General features: G+C 42.8%; 1 protein-coding gene across 6 annotated transcripts in view; it reads left to right on the top strand.

The window, feature by feature from the left end:
* The first annotated feature begins 567 nt into the window (after window positions 1-567).
* LOC140895642 (neurabin-1) overlaps window positions 568-16,122 on the top strand; it is an 84,190-nt gene continuing 68,635 nt past the window's right edge. For 5 of the 6 annotated variants that reach the window (XM_073305845.2, XM_073305843.2, XM_073305846.2 and 2 more), the window contains exons 1-7: window positions 568-673; window positions 1,518-3,396; window positions 12,006-12,138; window positions 12,820-12,940; window positions 14,505-14,609; window positions 14,843-14,963; window positions 15,539-15,685. In XM_073305845.2, the coding sequence (XP_073161946.2) occupies window positions 1,771-3,396; window positions 12,006-12,138; window positions 12,820-12,940; window positions 14,505-14,609; window positions 14,843-14,963; window positions 15,539-15,685 (2,253 nt within the window). In that variant the 5' untranslated portion in view covers window positions 568-673; window positions 1,518-1,770. Of the gene's footprint in view, window positions 674-1,064; window positions 1,134-1,517; window positions 3,397-12,005; window positions 12,139-12,819; window positions 12,941-14,504; window positions 14,610-14,842; window positions 14,964-15,538; window positions 15,686-16,122 lie in introns of those variants that run through there. The other variant, XM_073305844.2, reaches the window with a different exon arrangement.

The following is a 16,122-nucleotide window of genomic DNA, read 5'->3' as shown; positions in this document are numbered from 1 at the left end:
TGCAAGAAGACACCTGTGTCTGTAGGGAGCAGCTTGCAGGGTTGGGGCTCCGTCCTGTTGTATCCCCCCCCCCAAAAAAACGTTTAGGGTCCCAACCATCCCTTCCAACTCCGTAAAACAGCCGTAGTGCAGAAGTACCAAGATACTTTTTTGCGAGGGGGCCCGGAAACTTTATTTTCAAAGTTAAGCGTTTTGAAATGGCTTTTGCTTCAGTTCAGAAATCATGGGGCAAATCCGAGACGCGCTGATCACCTGGCCCGCTGGGTTCAATGGGAGCTTGAGGCTCATCAACACCTTTCAGAAGCGGGCCCATTGGCTTCGGTGGAAATGGGAGCTGCTGGCTCCCAGGAGCGGGCCCTATATCGGCTACTTTGGGAGGGGAAACCATAGATCGGAGAGAATAATCCATAGGGCTGAAGGCTCGTCTCAGCCGCCGGGAGCAGAGGGAACCGAGACGCACGAGCGCTCCGCTACCCTTCCCCAGATGGTATCATCCCCACCGAGCCCTTATCCCAGCGTGGTATATCCCAGCGGAGGAGGAGCTTGTCTCGCCACCCCCCCAGTGTGGAGCGGAATAGGCTCGTGCTCGTCGCGCCAGCCTTTGTGTGAGAGCGCGCGGGCGCCACACACCGGGGCGCCGGGCAGGCCGAGTCGGACGGGCGTGATGCGGCCGGTGAGTGGGGCGGGCGGTACTTTGGGGGTGGGGAAAGGAGTTCGGGCTGCGGCTGCCTGGGGGTGGGTAACGACGGCGCTGGGCGGCCGGGAGAGCTGAGGGGAGGGAGCCGGGTAGCCCCCCCCCCCGCCGCCGCCAGCGGGGCTGGAAAGTTCGGGGTGAGGCGCTGGGAAGCAGGGGTCGGCTCTGTGGTGAGCCCGGCTCCCGCCCCACGAGTCCCGGCGGCTCCTCGGGCTCCCAGCCCGGTAGGAGGCGGCTCCTCCTCGGGGGACTCGCTCTCCTGGGACGCTCCAACTCGGGGCCGAAACTTGTGGTTTTTCCCTTCCGGGCAGCCGGGGCCGGCTGCGCCGCAGGGCGCCGCGGGAGCGAGTCCGGGAGCGCTGCGCCCCTGGGACACCCCGCCGCGGGGCCGGCGCACGGGAGGGGCCAGGCTGGCCGCAGCTGCTCAGAGTGGAGCGGGGTGGGTTAGCCAGCGTGTCCCCCGGCAGTCGGGGTGGGGGGGGACAAGCGCCGGGGCGGGTTGGCTTTGGCCGCCCCGTAGGACATGGTGTGGCCCGTGGGAGGCGAGTCCGTGCCGTGCCGGCTATGGAGGGCGGGGGCGTGGGCCGTGGCACCCCCGGAGGGCATGGAGTGAGAGTGACACTGAGTGTAAGTCTGGCCCTGCACTTCAGGTTGTTCATGGGCAGGGCAAGCATTTAGAGAACTTGATCTACTCTTTCCTTGCCGGGAAAGGGGACACAGTGGGCTTATTTCTTGCCCTTCCTCAGCGTGGGAAATTCCATTTGAAGCCCTGGGGAACTGGTGAGGTCCCAAGTAAATTAAATTATTCTTTCTCTCTCTGCAGATGGCTTTCTGGATACCATGATCAGCAGTGGATTTAATATTTTATATATCCAGATATGTCTTGATCTCTCTCCCGTAACTCTTTTCAATGTGAGCATGGAAGAATAACCCAGTTAGAGGCTGCTTTTCAAGTCTCATCCTCTCCAAGTCACAACAGGAACATATCTAGGCAGCGTGGGGGTGGCAGAGGCTGTTGGTGCCCTGGATTTTTCCTCCACATTCTTTGCCCAGAGTGAGGGTCTCTGTTTCTGACCATGATGAAAACTGAAGGCAAAGGGGAAAGGACTCTGAGAAGCGCTTCTCCACACAGAAATACTTATAAATCTGATTTCCATGCCATCAAGTGCTCCTTCGATGGGGTAAACATCCCTGAAAATGCTTCCAACAAAGTGGGCCCCCAACAGAAGCTGAACACAACCTCCAGTGGAGGGGGAAATGACCCACTTAGCCGCGGCAGAGCTGCCACCTATGGCAACAGAGTACACAAGATCAAAAACATGTTCCTGCAGATGGGGGGCTCCTCTGCCACACCACTGTGTGAAAGTAGCTCCCCCACTGAGGCCAAGATCATCAGCAGGGCAGTACCAACCGATCTTGTTACTTCTCCCAGCAGCCCATCTTTCCACAGCGTCCAAAAAAATAACCTCCTTAATACCAGCCCCTGCTGCAGCCCTCTGGACCCACTGCCTGTGTCTTCCACGGGTGACAAAATCATCCGCAGCAAAGATGAGGGAGATCTCGACAAAGCTGCCCTGGCAGAAAAGTTTTCTGAGACCAGGAAACTTTTTGAGAGGAACATAAAGCAGCGGAGCTCGGTGGACAGATATTCTCCCAGCAAATGTGAAAGAAGTGAAGATAAGACGAGATGTGGTTCAGCCTCTCCTGACTGCAGCAGTGTGGTGGATCATTTTAATTTCAATTTCAATATAGATGTGATCCCTCATCTAGCCCTGGAAAGAGCTGAAAGTCAAGGCAATGATGAGCACAGGCAGCAGCATCTCAGTTGTGGCCCAAGATCCTCCTCCTTGAATGCAGGACCAATTTCTAGGAGGCTGGAAAGTTTTCTTGGTGACAGTGACACTGAAGAATCCAAAGAAATTTACAAAAGTGAGAGTGCCCCAAGTCAAGGGTATGTGCTCCCCTATAGCTGTGAGTCACCTGCTGCGATTCAAGGATGCCCATGCCCCAAAGAGCCCGTTTGTCTCAGTAGTAGCAGCAGGGATGAGCTGAGCAAGTCACCTGAAGAAGTGCATACAAGGGAGCAAGTGGCTCCTGGGAGGGGCCATCCTGATGTGAACAACACATCTGATAAGGAGGCAAAGAGGTTAGCGGACAGTGCCCCCCAACAGGTCTCCCAGGTAGAGATGGTTCAGGCTGAACTGGTTGCGGTGCAAAAAGAAACCTCAGGGAATAAAGAAGATACCTTGAGGAAAGATAGTGTCTTTCATGGGAAACAACCACTCAGGCACCAAACTGGGGAAGAGAACAATCATTCATTTGGAGGACTGGAAGAGGTTACGGTATGCAGTGAGCCCAGTCAGAAAGAAATAAGAGAGGGGGTGTCTCTGAAGGAAGTTCTTATCACACAGGTTCTGGACAATCTAGAACAGGAGGGAGACATTGAAGAGGAGGAGCATATGGTGGAAAATCAGAGAGAGAAGTTCATTGCATTTTCTGTCAGTGCTTTTGGAATAGAGAATGCAGGTTTTGATGATGACAGGGATACAGAGTCTGAAAACCAGGGCCCTGAAGGTAAAGAAACATTGGAGGGGGAAGAGGACTATACCTATGACAATGATTATGAGGAGTTTCCTGGGCTATCTGAAGAGGAAGATCCTGAGCCAGACAGAAGAGTCAAGTTTTCAACAGCCCCTATCAAGGTAAAGTATGTCATAATGATGTTTTGCTTTGTTTCTAAACATGTTCTTAGCCATACAGGAAGTGCATTTTGATTATGTGCCTTTCAGAACTTTAAAAATGGTGTTTGTATTTCTCATTGTATTAGATTAAATTGCAAAATAAAGCAATATTGAATAGAGTTGTAAACAAGAATTACCACTTCTAACAGGTTTCAGAGTAGCAGCCGTGTTAGTCTGTATTCGCAGAAAGAAAAGGAGTACTTGTGGCACCTTGGAAACGAACAAATTTATTTGAGCATAAGCTTTCGTGAGCTATGCTGTAGCTCACGAAAGCTTATGCTCACCTCTAACAGTTCATTACAAAATTCTTGAGGATTTCAACCCCCTCTCCACCTGAGTTATTACAGCTGTACTTTAAATGCAAGAGGTGTGGGTGATTATTCAGCATACTTTTCTCTATTAGATGATATTATTCAGGGGATAAGGATTTCATCTATGTTATAGTCACGATTTTTACCTTGTTAGGGCTTGCTTTCCCTCCTTTTGAACTGTGGGACCTAAAAAGGGTCTAGTCTATGGGGTCCTCCATGATAGGAATTACAGCATAGTTTCCCAACGTGGCTAAGACATGGGTGTATGCTATCAACCTGTTGGATAAAACTGTTCTAATCATGTTGCCAAACCTATTCTGCTGCAGTAGATTGCAGGACAGTAGCATGGTTCAGGTACAGAGTTAGTACTTGGCTTGATCCTAGTTAAACTCTGGGACCGATCTGTGTTGTCTGTGAAGGAAAAATGATTTTTGTTTTTTACACTTGTCATTTGTGTTAAGTTGTATTTGGATGGAAATTAGAATTCAATTAAAATGCACAAAAAGAGCATTTTAAAATTATGCATTAGTTAAACAAAACTACCTTAAATGTGTTGGATATATAAAAAAATACGTTTATCAAAACCTGTTTTGCATTTAAACATTAATTATTAAACAGAGGGAGTGTTATCTGAAGTTAGTGCATTGAACTGATTGTTTCTCATACACTCTGTGACTAAGGCCAGAAGGGACCACGAGATCATCTAGTCCGACGACCTGTGTATCACCCAGCACCCACACCCTAAGCTCAACAGCCAAAATTAGATCAAGGTTTTACAACTCACAGGAGACTAGTCTATTATGTGCCACAGGCAGAGAATAGGAGGGGCTGAGGTGCACCAGTGCCTGAGACCATCGCAGTGGCAGGGGAGTGATGCAGTGTGATCACCCAGAAAATCCTGGCAAGTGATGCACACCCATATGCTGCAGAGGAGGGCAAAAGATCAAAATGTCACTGCCAATCTAGCCTGGAGAAAAATTTCTTCCCGACCCCACATATGGTGATCAGTTAGACCTTGAGCATGTGAGCAAGAACCAGCCAGCCAAGTACCTGAGAGAGAGAACATTTGGTGCCACCTGTGAGCCCTGGCCGTCTCCCTCCAATATCTTATTTTTAGCTGTGGCCATCCCTATGTCATGTCTGCTGCTCTTCCCCTCTTTTAGCTATCTGGTGGTTGCAAGGAGAATAGCTTTACTGTTCCCCTCCTCCCCCCGTCCAAAGCCTCAGTCTTATTCCATAGCCTCTGGCTTGTAGATATCTGATAAATTTGAAGCATTCCAAAATGCATACTCTGGATGTTTTGAAGGGAGACACATTCTCTCTCTGTTCTACAATCTCATCCCATTGCTTTGTGGTTGTGGGGAGAGGAGTGATGGGGAGGGTGTAGTCTTTGCTGCTTTACTGCTTCCCAGCCTCTTTTTTTGGGGAGGGGAAATAGCTTGAGTGCCTGGCTGTACTGTTGTTCAGAGTTTCTCAAACAACAGTAGCATGAAACTGATCTTACTCTTATCACTTTTCACTGTGCTGTTCAGTTCCCTGCGCTCAACGCTGAAACTAACAAAATTCTGAGCAGCAGAAGAGGCACTGTAGCTGTGTGAGGACTTAGGAAGCCAACATTGCATTAGTTTACGCTGAATTTAAGCTTGGAGGATTATCTTCTCAGCCAGGAGGGTTAGAGGTGTTTTTAAATAAAAGCATAGATTCTGCAGATGCTGTCAGGTAGTAGGAATCTTTCCCCTAGGTGAGTGGATTTTTCAAGCCCTGCTGCTTTTTGATGTCTGTGGAGATACACGGTATTGAGTGAGTGACTTGACTTTCCTCTGACATCGCAGAAGGTGGGTAGTATTGAGCGATTGCTCATCTGCTTTTCGGATGATGTTGAATACCACCTGTTTGTTCTATTATCTCTCCTGTTCAGAGTATTTGTGAAGTTATTAAGGAAGATCATGAGATGGTTTGAGTTGCAATGCCAGTATAATGATGTCACTTAGTTCTACATCGCCTTATTGCACCTGCATGGAATAACATGTTTGGTTTTTTTCCTATTTTTGATCAAGTTGGGATATGAATAAGAGCTACTCAACCTGGACAGTAGAGAGGTGGAAACAGATTCTGGTGATGGAAGTGGTAGTAGTAAAGGGCAGCCCTTATAGGACTCTTTGGAAGCAGTGTCTGTATGTCTTTTCAGGGGTTCACGGTTCTGAGTCCTGCTGCAATCCTGGAGAGACTGAGGATTCCAAAAGATAACAGCAGTAGCTAAGAGTATTCTTTCATCTTTGTTTGACAAGGAGGATGTGGTATTTTCTGAGGGATAACTTGAGTGAGTTTGAGTTTCTTGTGTGGCCTTTGGTTTTTTTCCTCTTGGTGTTCTGAGTTAGTCAGTTTATATAATTTTATTTTTACAACTAAACTACAGTTCTTATGTGATGAGTGCATTTTTAAACTTAAAAGATGTATAAAATCTAATTGGTGCAGAATTCATAGGTGGTATACTCATTTTTTTTGGTATCATTGATTTAGAAAATTATTAATAATCAAAGTTCTTAATGTTTATATCTAGAAACAGACTAAAAGTGAGCAAAATTCAGGATTGAGTATTCAAAGTTATGAATACTAACCTAAGTTAACTTAGTCTTTTCTTAAAAATATTTAGGTTAACTGTCTTGAACTATATGAATAGCTGTGAATTAATACAGAATATATTTTATCACCTAACCTGTGTTACATTGAAGACATCTAAATTATTTTGCAGCATGGGATTCATTTTTCTGAATGTGATAAACTGCAATTAAAATGTATGTTTGTTTACATAAGGCTTTCTTTTATTTTAGAAGTTTCCATACCTACTTTTTAAAATCCTGTTTTGGTCCTAACCATATCGGAGGACCTTCTCTTCCAGTGGGATCTTAACTTAACAGGATGGAAAAAAATACTTTAGTCTGACACTTGCTGTGTCAACACTTCAGCATTTGTTGTTTGAAGCCTGAGAGGTTTCATTTTTTGGCAGTGGAATGTCCATTCTTCTCACAAATGCTTTGACTTCTGTCCTCTTTGTACCTCCTCATATGATCCTTTTGGACAACCTTAGACTTGATCCGACTTCTGTCCTCTTTGTACCTCCTCATATGATCCTTTTGGACAACCTTAGACTTGATCCTGGATTTTGGTAAAGCCACTAAAGCAGTGTGCCAGGGAGGAGGGCTGGAGTTGCTGGTTGAAGGGGCTGACCTGAGGAAGCTTACCTGCAGTGAGTCTCTCTGCTTTGCTTCCTACTAGCACAAACCGTATTTCCCAGTCATCCTCCTTGGTATGAGCAGTCTCTTCCTGCTGCTTTCTCTTCCTCAGCCCTGGAAGCAGCAGTGGATGATAGTATGTGCTTTCATCAGATGCTTGGGACTTTTGGCACAAAGCTGAACCCAGAGTCAATGCTACAGTGGCTGCTGACAGTAGGTGGGATGAGAGCTTGCTGCCTTGTCCGGGAAAAGGTGTACATCCATTGAAACAGCCATAGAGGAGCATAACATAGTGGGGCAAAAGCCAATTTTAAGTAGAAGTGTCAAGAATTGGGTTGGCGTGGGATCTGGGTTTTGTACTTAGGAGGTGGCACTGATCTGATCAGTCCTAAAAGTGCCTTTTCCTCAATGTTTCAGTGTGGTAACTTAGAGTGTGTCCACACATACAGCACTGCAGCGGCACAGCTGCATTGATTCAGCTGCGGTGCATCTGGTGAAGGCGCTCTATGCTGATGGGAGAGAGCTCTCCTGTGGGCATAAGAAAACCAACTCTTCAAGCGGCAGAAGCTATGTCAGCGGGAGACGCTGTCCCACTGACATAGCACTGTCTAGAATGACATAAGTTGGGCTAACTTATGTTTCTTATAAAAACAACAAGGAGTCCGGTGGCACCTTAAAGACTAACAGACTTATTTGGGCATAAGCTTTTGTGGATTAAAAAAAACTTCTTCAGATGCATCATGATGCATCATTGTGTTGCTTATGTGGTTTATTCACACCTGTGAGCGACACAAATTCTGCCAACATAAACTGTAGTGTAGACATAACCTAAGGATTAATGTGCTTATTCAAAGGTTTAACTACATTAAAAAGGTAACTTAAGTGTAAATTATGAAAGTAGCCATGTGGGAAAGGAAACTTATTTTTTTTAGTGTGGGGAGGAAATTAAGTATTTACCTGGATTATGCTGCTGCTTTAATGAGGTGGGACTAAAAAAAGAAGTAGCTGTATGTCATAAGGAACAAACTTTGATGGTATACTTGTAAAACTAGGTATTATGGTGGATTAATTAATATTTCAAGACCCCTTGGACAAGTGTAAAAATTTTCTTCAGAGTAGGGAAGACAAGACAATAAGAAGCTAAAGGTGATGTTGAGACTCCATGTAATCTGTAACTAATTTCATTTAGCTGAAAATCCTTGTAAGAATTTTTGTTTCTTTACAATATTGCTGAGCAGTAAGGTTTTTATGATTGTTGTCACAGGGGCTAACACTGTAGACAGCTTGGCTTCATTCATGCTGGGGAAAATAGGAGGCTGTGGCAGTATCTGCCTAGGTCAGCCTGTGGCCTCAGTCACATTAAGAATGATGGCAGATGGTGGCCATTTTGGGAAGGTCATCTTAACTAAGGGTAGCCCGTGGCTTCCACCGTGGTTTTTGTCTGTTTCCCTTTATGATTTTTTTCAATCCACTTGAGTTTGTTGTAGATTGTGGAATCTCTTGTGCAACACTTATGGTTCTGTTGGGTGGATTTGAAATAACTTAACTTCAAGGGTAAACATTCCAACCACTGACAATTATAGAGAAATATGGCAATTTTCCATCTTTGTTTCCTTAAAAAATGCATATATGGAAGCTTTGGGTTCACTAACCATCTTGACATTCATAAACAATTATTGTTAGGGGGCTCTGCTACTGTATTTCAATTGATGATATTTGGGTTTAGAAGGCATCCAAAATATAGGATTGCAGTTCTCAAGCTTAAGAACTAGAAGGATTTCTTCTGCATCTGTGTATATGTCCTATGACCAAATTGTCATCTTAAAGCAGGGTTATATGATGAAAAGCCATTCTGTTCTTAAAACAAAGCAAAACAAAAAAAAGCATGTTGAGTCCATTCTAACTGCAGCCCTACAAAACACAACCAGGGTTCTGATCATAACTGCATTTTAATAATGTCTTGAACATTATGAAATTGTAAATATTCTGAATTTGGCTGTATAAAGCCATTAATGCTTTTCAGTTGCATAGAAGTGGAGACTGAAGGTTGGAGTTTCCCCTGAGGTTTGTGTACACTAGATAAAAACAGACATGTTTATACTTCATGTACATGCTTCTTGTTAATGTTTGTGCTCTTGAAAAACTGATCAGTAAGTTGCTTAGCTATTATGGCTGCTGTTCTAGAGAATTAGTGTCTAATCTGTGGCACATAAGCCACTTTTGACTCTTCAGGGCAACTGTTAGTCCTCGGGGAATTCTACGCCACTGCGCAATGCAGAATTTGCACAGAAATTAATATTATGTGCAGCATTTCCTTCCCTTTCCTCTCCCACCTCCCCAAATGGGCCTCAGAGCCACTGGTTGTCACCAGGGGGCACTGGACCCACAGAGCTTAGCTCTCAAGTAGAAGAGACTGTGGGTGGCAGGGGGGAAGGGAGCTGGAGGGTTCCCAGCAGTTGTAGTTCCCAGCACACCCTGAAGGAAGGAGCAAGTTTACAGGAAAGTCCGGGACCTAGCATCAGGCTGTTTCCCCTTTGTCGATCACTGGCTCTCGTGAAGGTGGCGGGGGAGGGTGCGAGTGTCTGGCCTGGGGAGACCCCACAGCTGGACGGGAGGGGGAAGCGTGTGAGTGTCTGGGCTGGGGGGCGCCCCACGGCTGGGCCCTGGGGAGTAGGGGACATGTGCGAGTGTCTGGGCTGGGGGGTTCCCTGCAGCTGGGCTCTGGGGAAGGGGGTGCGTGCGAGTGTCTGGACTGGAGGGGTGTCATGTGGCTGGGCTCTGGGGAGAAGGGTTGTGGGTGTCTGGGCTATGGGAGATAAGGGGCACATACGAGTGGCTGGGTTGGGGGGGCATGCCCCACGGCTGGGCTCTGGTGGGTAGGGGGCAGAAAAACAGGAACTGGGTTGTCGTAGTGGTTTCCTTAACTCTACTCCTGGAGGAATGTTTTTGTTTCTGTTAGACATAGTTGCTGATAGGTATTTTGAAATAAATTCCCAAAATGATTGAAATGGGCATGATTATAAAGTGTTATTTTGACAAATAAAATGTGCAGATTTTTTAAATTTTTGGCGCAGAATTCCTCCAAGAGTAAGCTGTGGTAAGAAGAAAATCTTATATTTGATTATTAATTGAAAGTTACCTGAGCCACGACCGAATTAAAAAATGGAACCATTTAAACTAGCCATATAATTATGGTACACTGCCTTCCCTGTAATCCCCAAAGTAGCACTGATGGAGCTGGGAGTTCCCTGAGCCTTCCTGCTGCCCATCAGCTCCTGTGCTAGACATCTTCTGAATTGCAGGAAGGGAGGAGCAAGTATCTCTGGTTGCTCCTTTGTTACTTCCCTTCTGGGATGTGGGAGTCCAAGGAAGAACAGGATACTTACTTGGACTGACTGATTCTTCCTGAGCCTCAGGGAGCACTCCACAACAGCTGATAAGAGGGTAGAAAGAGAAGATGAGAATCAGCAACTAGTTCTAGTTCACTACTTCCTCACTCCTCAGGCCAAGCCTGCTACGATTTATTTTTCCTTTTTCTATCCCGCTCTTTTTTACTGCTTCTGGCCAGTCATTTTAGTACCTTTTTCCCTACCTGGATGATCTAGCTAGACGGATCCCAGAATCCACACTGGTGGAAACAAACACATAGGAAAAAAAAGTTTAAGTCACTATTTTTTTGTCTTTGGACCAATATTGATGTAATCTACTTTTGGACTATCGGCATAGAAGTGGCTAGAACTTGGCAATGCAGTATAGGCTTGTCAGGATTAGATTTAAGTCAGTAGATGTTCGTAAACGTTGATTTCAGCTGACGCACTGAAATCAATGAAAAAATCCATCCGTAACCATGAGAACAGCTTCCCCAACACACCTTGCGCCTGCACCGATTGGGTGTCCCTAGTCCTGTGCAGGGAGCTCTCTGCAACCTCTGTCACTGGAGTGAGAGAGCGAGGCCGTAACACCCAATCCTTGCAGGCACAAAGTGTGGAGAAGACTGCGCTCTTGGCAAGCAGAGGAGAGACCCCCAGACCAGGATTTGGAGGAGGAGCCCTCAGCTACAGGGGATGCCACTCTGCTGCTGAATGGCTCCATCCCCAGGCAGGAGCCATTCAGCAGCAGGGTGGCCTCTGCTGCAGCTGGAGGCTTGTTGTCCTCTTGGTGGTCCTGGCTGGAGTTCTCTGCTCTGCCTCACCAAGACTGTAGCCTCCCCCACACCTTGTGCCTGCAAGGATTGTGTGTTACCAGCCCCATAGCCATGCAGGGGGCCTTCTGCAGCTCCGCTGTCGTAGCCTTACTCACTCACCAGCCAGGAGTGTGGTAGCCCTCCCCGGGCAGGAACTGTTTCAGCAGCGGGGTGGCCTCCCTTGCTGCCAGGGACTTATCCTCCTCATAACCTTATACCTTGATTTTTTTTTTCCAGCATAAAACTATATATTTAAGCATGAACATTTTCATTTATTGTAAATAAAAACCACTGTCAATATAGTATTTATTTCTTCTCCTTTCTGGTCTGCCATCTTAGTCCTGGTTATTCATTAGTGTTTATTATTACTCCTTTATTTTTAACAAACATTCAGCTCCAGTGATTACTAAATATAGTAATGTATGTAACATGGTATTTCCTTTTTCTGGGAGACTGTTTGGATCTCTTGCAACTGCATCTGTTCGTAGCACAAAGTGATTGGCAGATTATGCTCTATTTTTTTTTATAGTCATCTTATAAAGGCTCTGTAACAGTGTTCCCTAGTTATCCAAGAAGAGAGAAGTATGCCTCAGTGAATTCTGGTGCATATTTGTTTCATGTCCAAGTAAAAAGGTGCTGAAGTATTTGGCTTGACGCTTCTAAATATTATCCCCTCTGAAACCTATCCTATATATGTGATTTGAAAATGAAATCCTGCAACCTCTTTATTATTGCTCAGGTAAGTTGAGTGTGTAGGACAGTGAAATAGTTAGGTTGGCTTTCTTTTTGATACTCATGTTTGAGTCAAAACTGCACTAAAATAAGATCTCTTATCTTTCTAAGGTTTTCAGTACTTACTCAAATGAAGATTATGATAGACGTAATGAAGAGGTTGACCCTGTGGCAGCATCAGCAGAGTATGAACTAGAGAAGAGGGTGGAAAAAATGGAAGTGTTTCCTGTGGAAATTGAAAAAGGTGCAAGTTAAATGTCAAATAATTGCTTGTGAAAATGATTTTTCTTATATAGGCTGAAGCCATTTGAAGGTGTATTTCTATTATGTTTAGGCCTTGATCCTTGAAAGACTTATGCACATGCTTTACTTTACATCAGAATAATTTCACTGAATTCAGTATTTATTGTAAATTGTTGTAGCTCAGTTACAGTCCAGTTGAGGTGTGACAATTTACACTAGCCTGAGGATCTGGCCCATAATGCATAAAGTACGTAAGTCTTCGTAAAATGGGAACCATTAGTAGCTCAAACCCCTAAAACTTCAGAATTCAGTCTGAAGTTATCAGATACTACAGTGTGGGGGCCTCCTAAGTCGGGTGCCAAGATAGAATAGTAATATTAAACTCTTTCCACAATACACAGAGACTTTCATAATGGAGATGTAAAGTTTTTGCTGTTCTGGATCATTTTAATTAAGTTTGATTTTGTATTAGTCTGTTGGGTTGTAATCTTACTGAAAACAGCCAGTCTGAATTATCTTTATGTTGCAAATATTACTAAGGGGGAGACACAGCAAGCCAGTGAGCATGTTAGATGAAGACAAGGAATAGCACATGTGCGTTTTCATTGGTGACTATAATAATTTATGAAAACTACCTTTTAAAATGTATTGTGGCTAATGTTAGAATTTTTGAGTCCCATAGGTGACAGTGGCCTAGGCATTAGTATTATTGGAATGGGTGTTGGTGCAGATCAGGGACTGGAAAAACTGGGAATTTTTGTAAAAACAATAACTGAAGGTGGAGCTGCTCAAAGAGATGGTCGGTGAGTTTTCATTCAAGTTGCTCATACTATTTTGCTAGCTAACAGATTTTGCAAAAATGATTTACAGTCAAGGACTCTTCAGTAAAGTATATATATAAAATGTAATATAGTAATTCTCTTTTTAGATGTACAGCATATGAATTATAGAAACCTGGAATGCAAAAAACTGACGGTATTATGCTCTCAATATTATGAGATTTAATCATATAACTGCAATTTTCATTTAATTTAACTTCTCAAATCTTATTATAAATTATTCTAATCCCAAAGTACATAATACAGTACAGCATATTTTAATATCTGACATCTCCGATTTCTTGATCTTCCATCGTTTTGGTAGTCAGTTCAGCATGAAAAAGCCTTAGTAGACATATCAAGTTAAATATCAAAACTCTGAACATGTTATACCTGTTAGCTAGTGTAAATCAGCACAGTGGTTTTGACTTCAGTGGCATTAGACTGATTTACATTAGCTGCTAATCTCACCCTTTATCTTCCATCTTGTACACAATTACTCTAAGAGAAAGAGAAATAAATTGTTTCAGGCATAGGCCAGTCATTGATTATCTGATTAGGAAGAACCTTCCCTTATGGTGAGATTGTTCAAACAAGGTTTCTTACACCTTCTTTTTTAGGCATCTGCTGTAGACGGCTGACAGAGCATAATAGACTAGATAGACCATTGGTTTGATCCAGTTTGCTAATTCCTGTGTCTAATGTTGCAAAAGTTAATATTTGATTAACTTAATTTAGGACTTTTTTCAAGTCATGTGACTTAAACTGTGAAGGTATCAGTAAACATACCTATGAAGTCTACTCCAAAATAAGCAAAACTAAATCTAGATTTCTCTGTTCAACAAGATAGTGGTAGGCTTTAGGGAAGGGCATTTGCAGGACATTTCTCCACCTATGCCACATACTTTACTGGCAATGCCTGTGGAAAAAGGTGGCCATTTATTTTTCTTGGCTTACCCACCCCTGCATGGTGACACCTTCCAACTAATGCATGGATCTAGAAACTTGTAGTATGGTACTTCTTGAAAAGACTATAATTTAATATGCTTGTGATACAGTTATCTCTTCCGAGGTAGGAATATTTTATTTATGAATTCATGTGACTATATGATTGTTTCAACTTTCTCTTCTGCTTTTAAATAACTATATATCTCAGATCCACAAGCAATTATCACCTTTACAAGGCACAAGTTAGGTTTGCCTACAGCGGCAATGAAAACACTTGCAGTATATGCATGTACAAAACATTCCCACAAGAATAATGTTGACAACCCAAAATTTCAGTAAGAATGTAAATTGCTGAAAATATCAAGGCAAATATAAAACAAATTAAAATAGATTAACTTCATAGGAGTCAAGGGACAAGAGATCAATTTTTTAGCTGTTAACCTGCTGGGGCTCAACAAATTGTCAAATTAAATACTGTGGAATTTAAAGGGATATTTATCACATAGAATTAATCATTTCAATTTATGTTGTGCAAATAATTTGTTAAACCAAAATCTTTTTGTCAGCTTTATTGCTAAATATTGAATGATTTGTCTTGCAGAATCCAAGTAAATGATCAGATTGTTGAGGTTGATGGTATAAGTTTAGTAGGAGTAACTCAGCTTTTTGCAGCCACTGTGCTAAAAAACACCAAAGGCAGTGTGAGGTATGTGTTTCTTTATATATATATATATGTATACATATTTTATAATTAAAAAATACTTAGGAATAAATTGTTCATTAACAGAGAGATGAAGGGAAAGAAGCAGAAAACTGTGTAAAATGTTTTTGTATAAATTTAACATAAGTGGTTACCAAAGATAAGTGACAGGCTACCATATATTAAACATACACTTGCCCTGTACTACCTTTTAATTTGTTTGTTTTTTTCTCTTATAGGTTTCTAATTGGAAGAGAGAAACCTGGGACTCAGAGTGAAGTAGCTCGTCTTATCAGTGAGACGTTAGAGCAAGAGAGATGCCTATATGAGCAGCACTATGCCCATGATGATACAGAACAGGTATAACTACCAATAAAATAGCTATATAGTATATAAAGCAATTCTGTATTTTTAACCATGACTTGCAAATATTTTACAAAAAATGGACTAAGTGTTTTTGAACCAGACAACTAAGGGATAAAGGTGACAAGGTGCAACTTGATTAAAAATGATAATAGTAATGTATAAACTTTGTAATATCACTCCATATAATAATGCCACTTAATACACTCCCAACAGGCCTCAGGTTGGTATCCCATCTTAGCAGGACACAGTCTTCTGGGAGAAAACTTCAAGGGAACCTGAAGAGAGGAAGTTAATTTTAAAAATCAACTGTCATTTGGGATAGCTGTTTCCTTCTTACCCGTTCTGTTTGGGGAATTTTTATATAAAATGTTTGCAGATTACTTTAACAGTACATTATAAGTATAAGTTGCTCAACCAACAAGGGAAAGAGGACAATTGCTAGTCAACAGAAGTGATGTAATTGTGATTTTGGGTTATTTGAAGACTGTATGTTTAAGAAAATAGATTTTTGCCATTAAAGAAAGGTCTGTCCTTTACTTCAGTAAAGTAATGTTTTTATATCTTGTTAGGATGATTATGATGATGATGATGATGAAGACGCTTTTGAGTCACATTTACATGGAAAGTCTGTGGAAGTCTTTTATCTTCCTGAAAATGAAGATCTGAATTTGCCACTGGATATGGATTCAGCACAGTTTCTTCTTAAATTTAAAGAGGTACAATAATATTGCCTAAGTTTTTTACAAATCTTATGTGGTGTACTGAAGAGCATCTGGGTCTTCTAAAGTTGGTATTAATCTCCTTTGTGTCCTGTCTCCTCATATTCTTCTTCTTCCTCTGACGAAAAAGGCCTCTTGCAAATGACCTTTTAAATTTGGGGATTTTGTCAAAATTGATGTACATAAAATTGAAAATAAATGTTTTCAGAAGCTTAAAAAAAAGCTGCCAGAATATTGGATCAAAAGACATTGACTATCAGAAATTATAGGGCTTTGTTTATTCTGCCTTCCCAGTGTACCATGGTCCCAGCTTCAGCTGATCAAAGTAAAAATAAATCTCATATAAATGTATCAACTTTTCTACTTAACTCAAACTAATACATATATTTCACATATTCCAGACATAGGAGTAACCGTCTTCTTTGGCTTGATTT

Source organism: Lepidochelys kempii, chromosome 11, assembly GCF_965140285.1.
Source record: "Lepidochelys kempii isolate rLepKem1 chromosome 11, rLepKem1.hap1, whole genome shotgun sequence".
In the NCBI taxonomy this organism is placed as follows: Eukaryota; Metazoa; Chordata; order Testudines; family Cheloniidae; genus Lepidochelys; species Lepidochelys kempii.
This window is presented reverse-complemented; position numbering and strand designations above follow the sequence as displayed.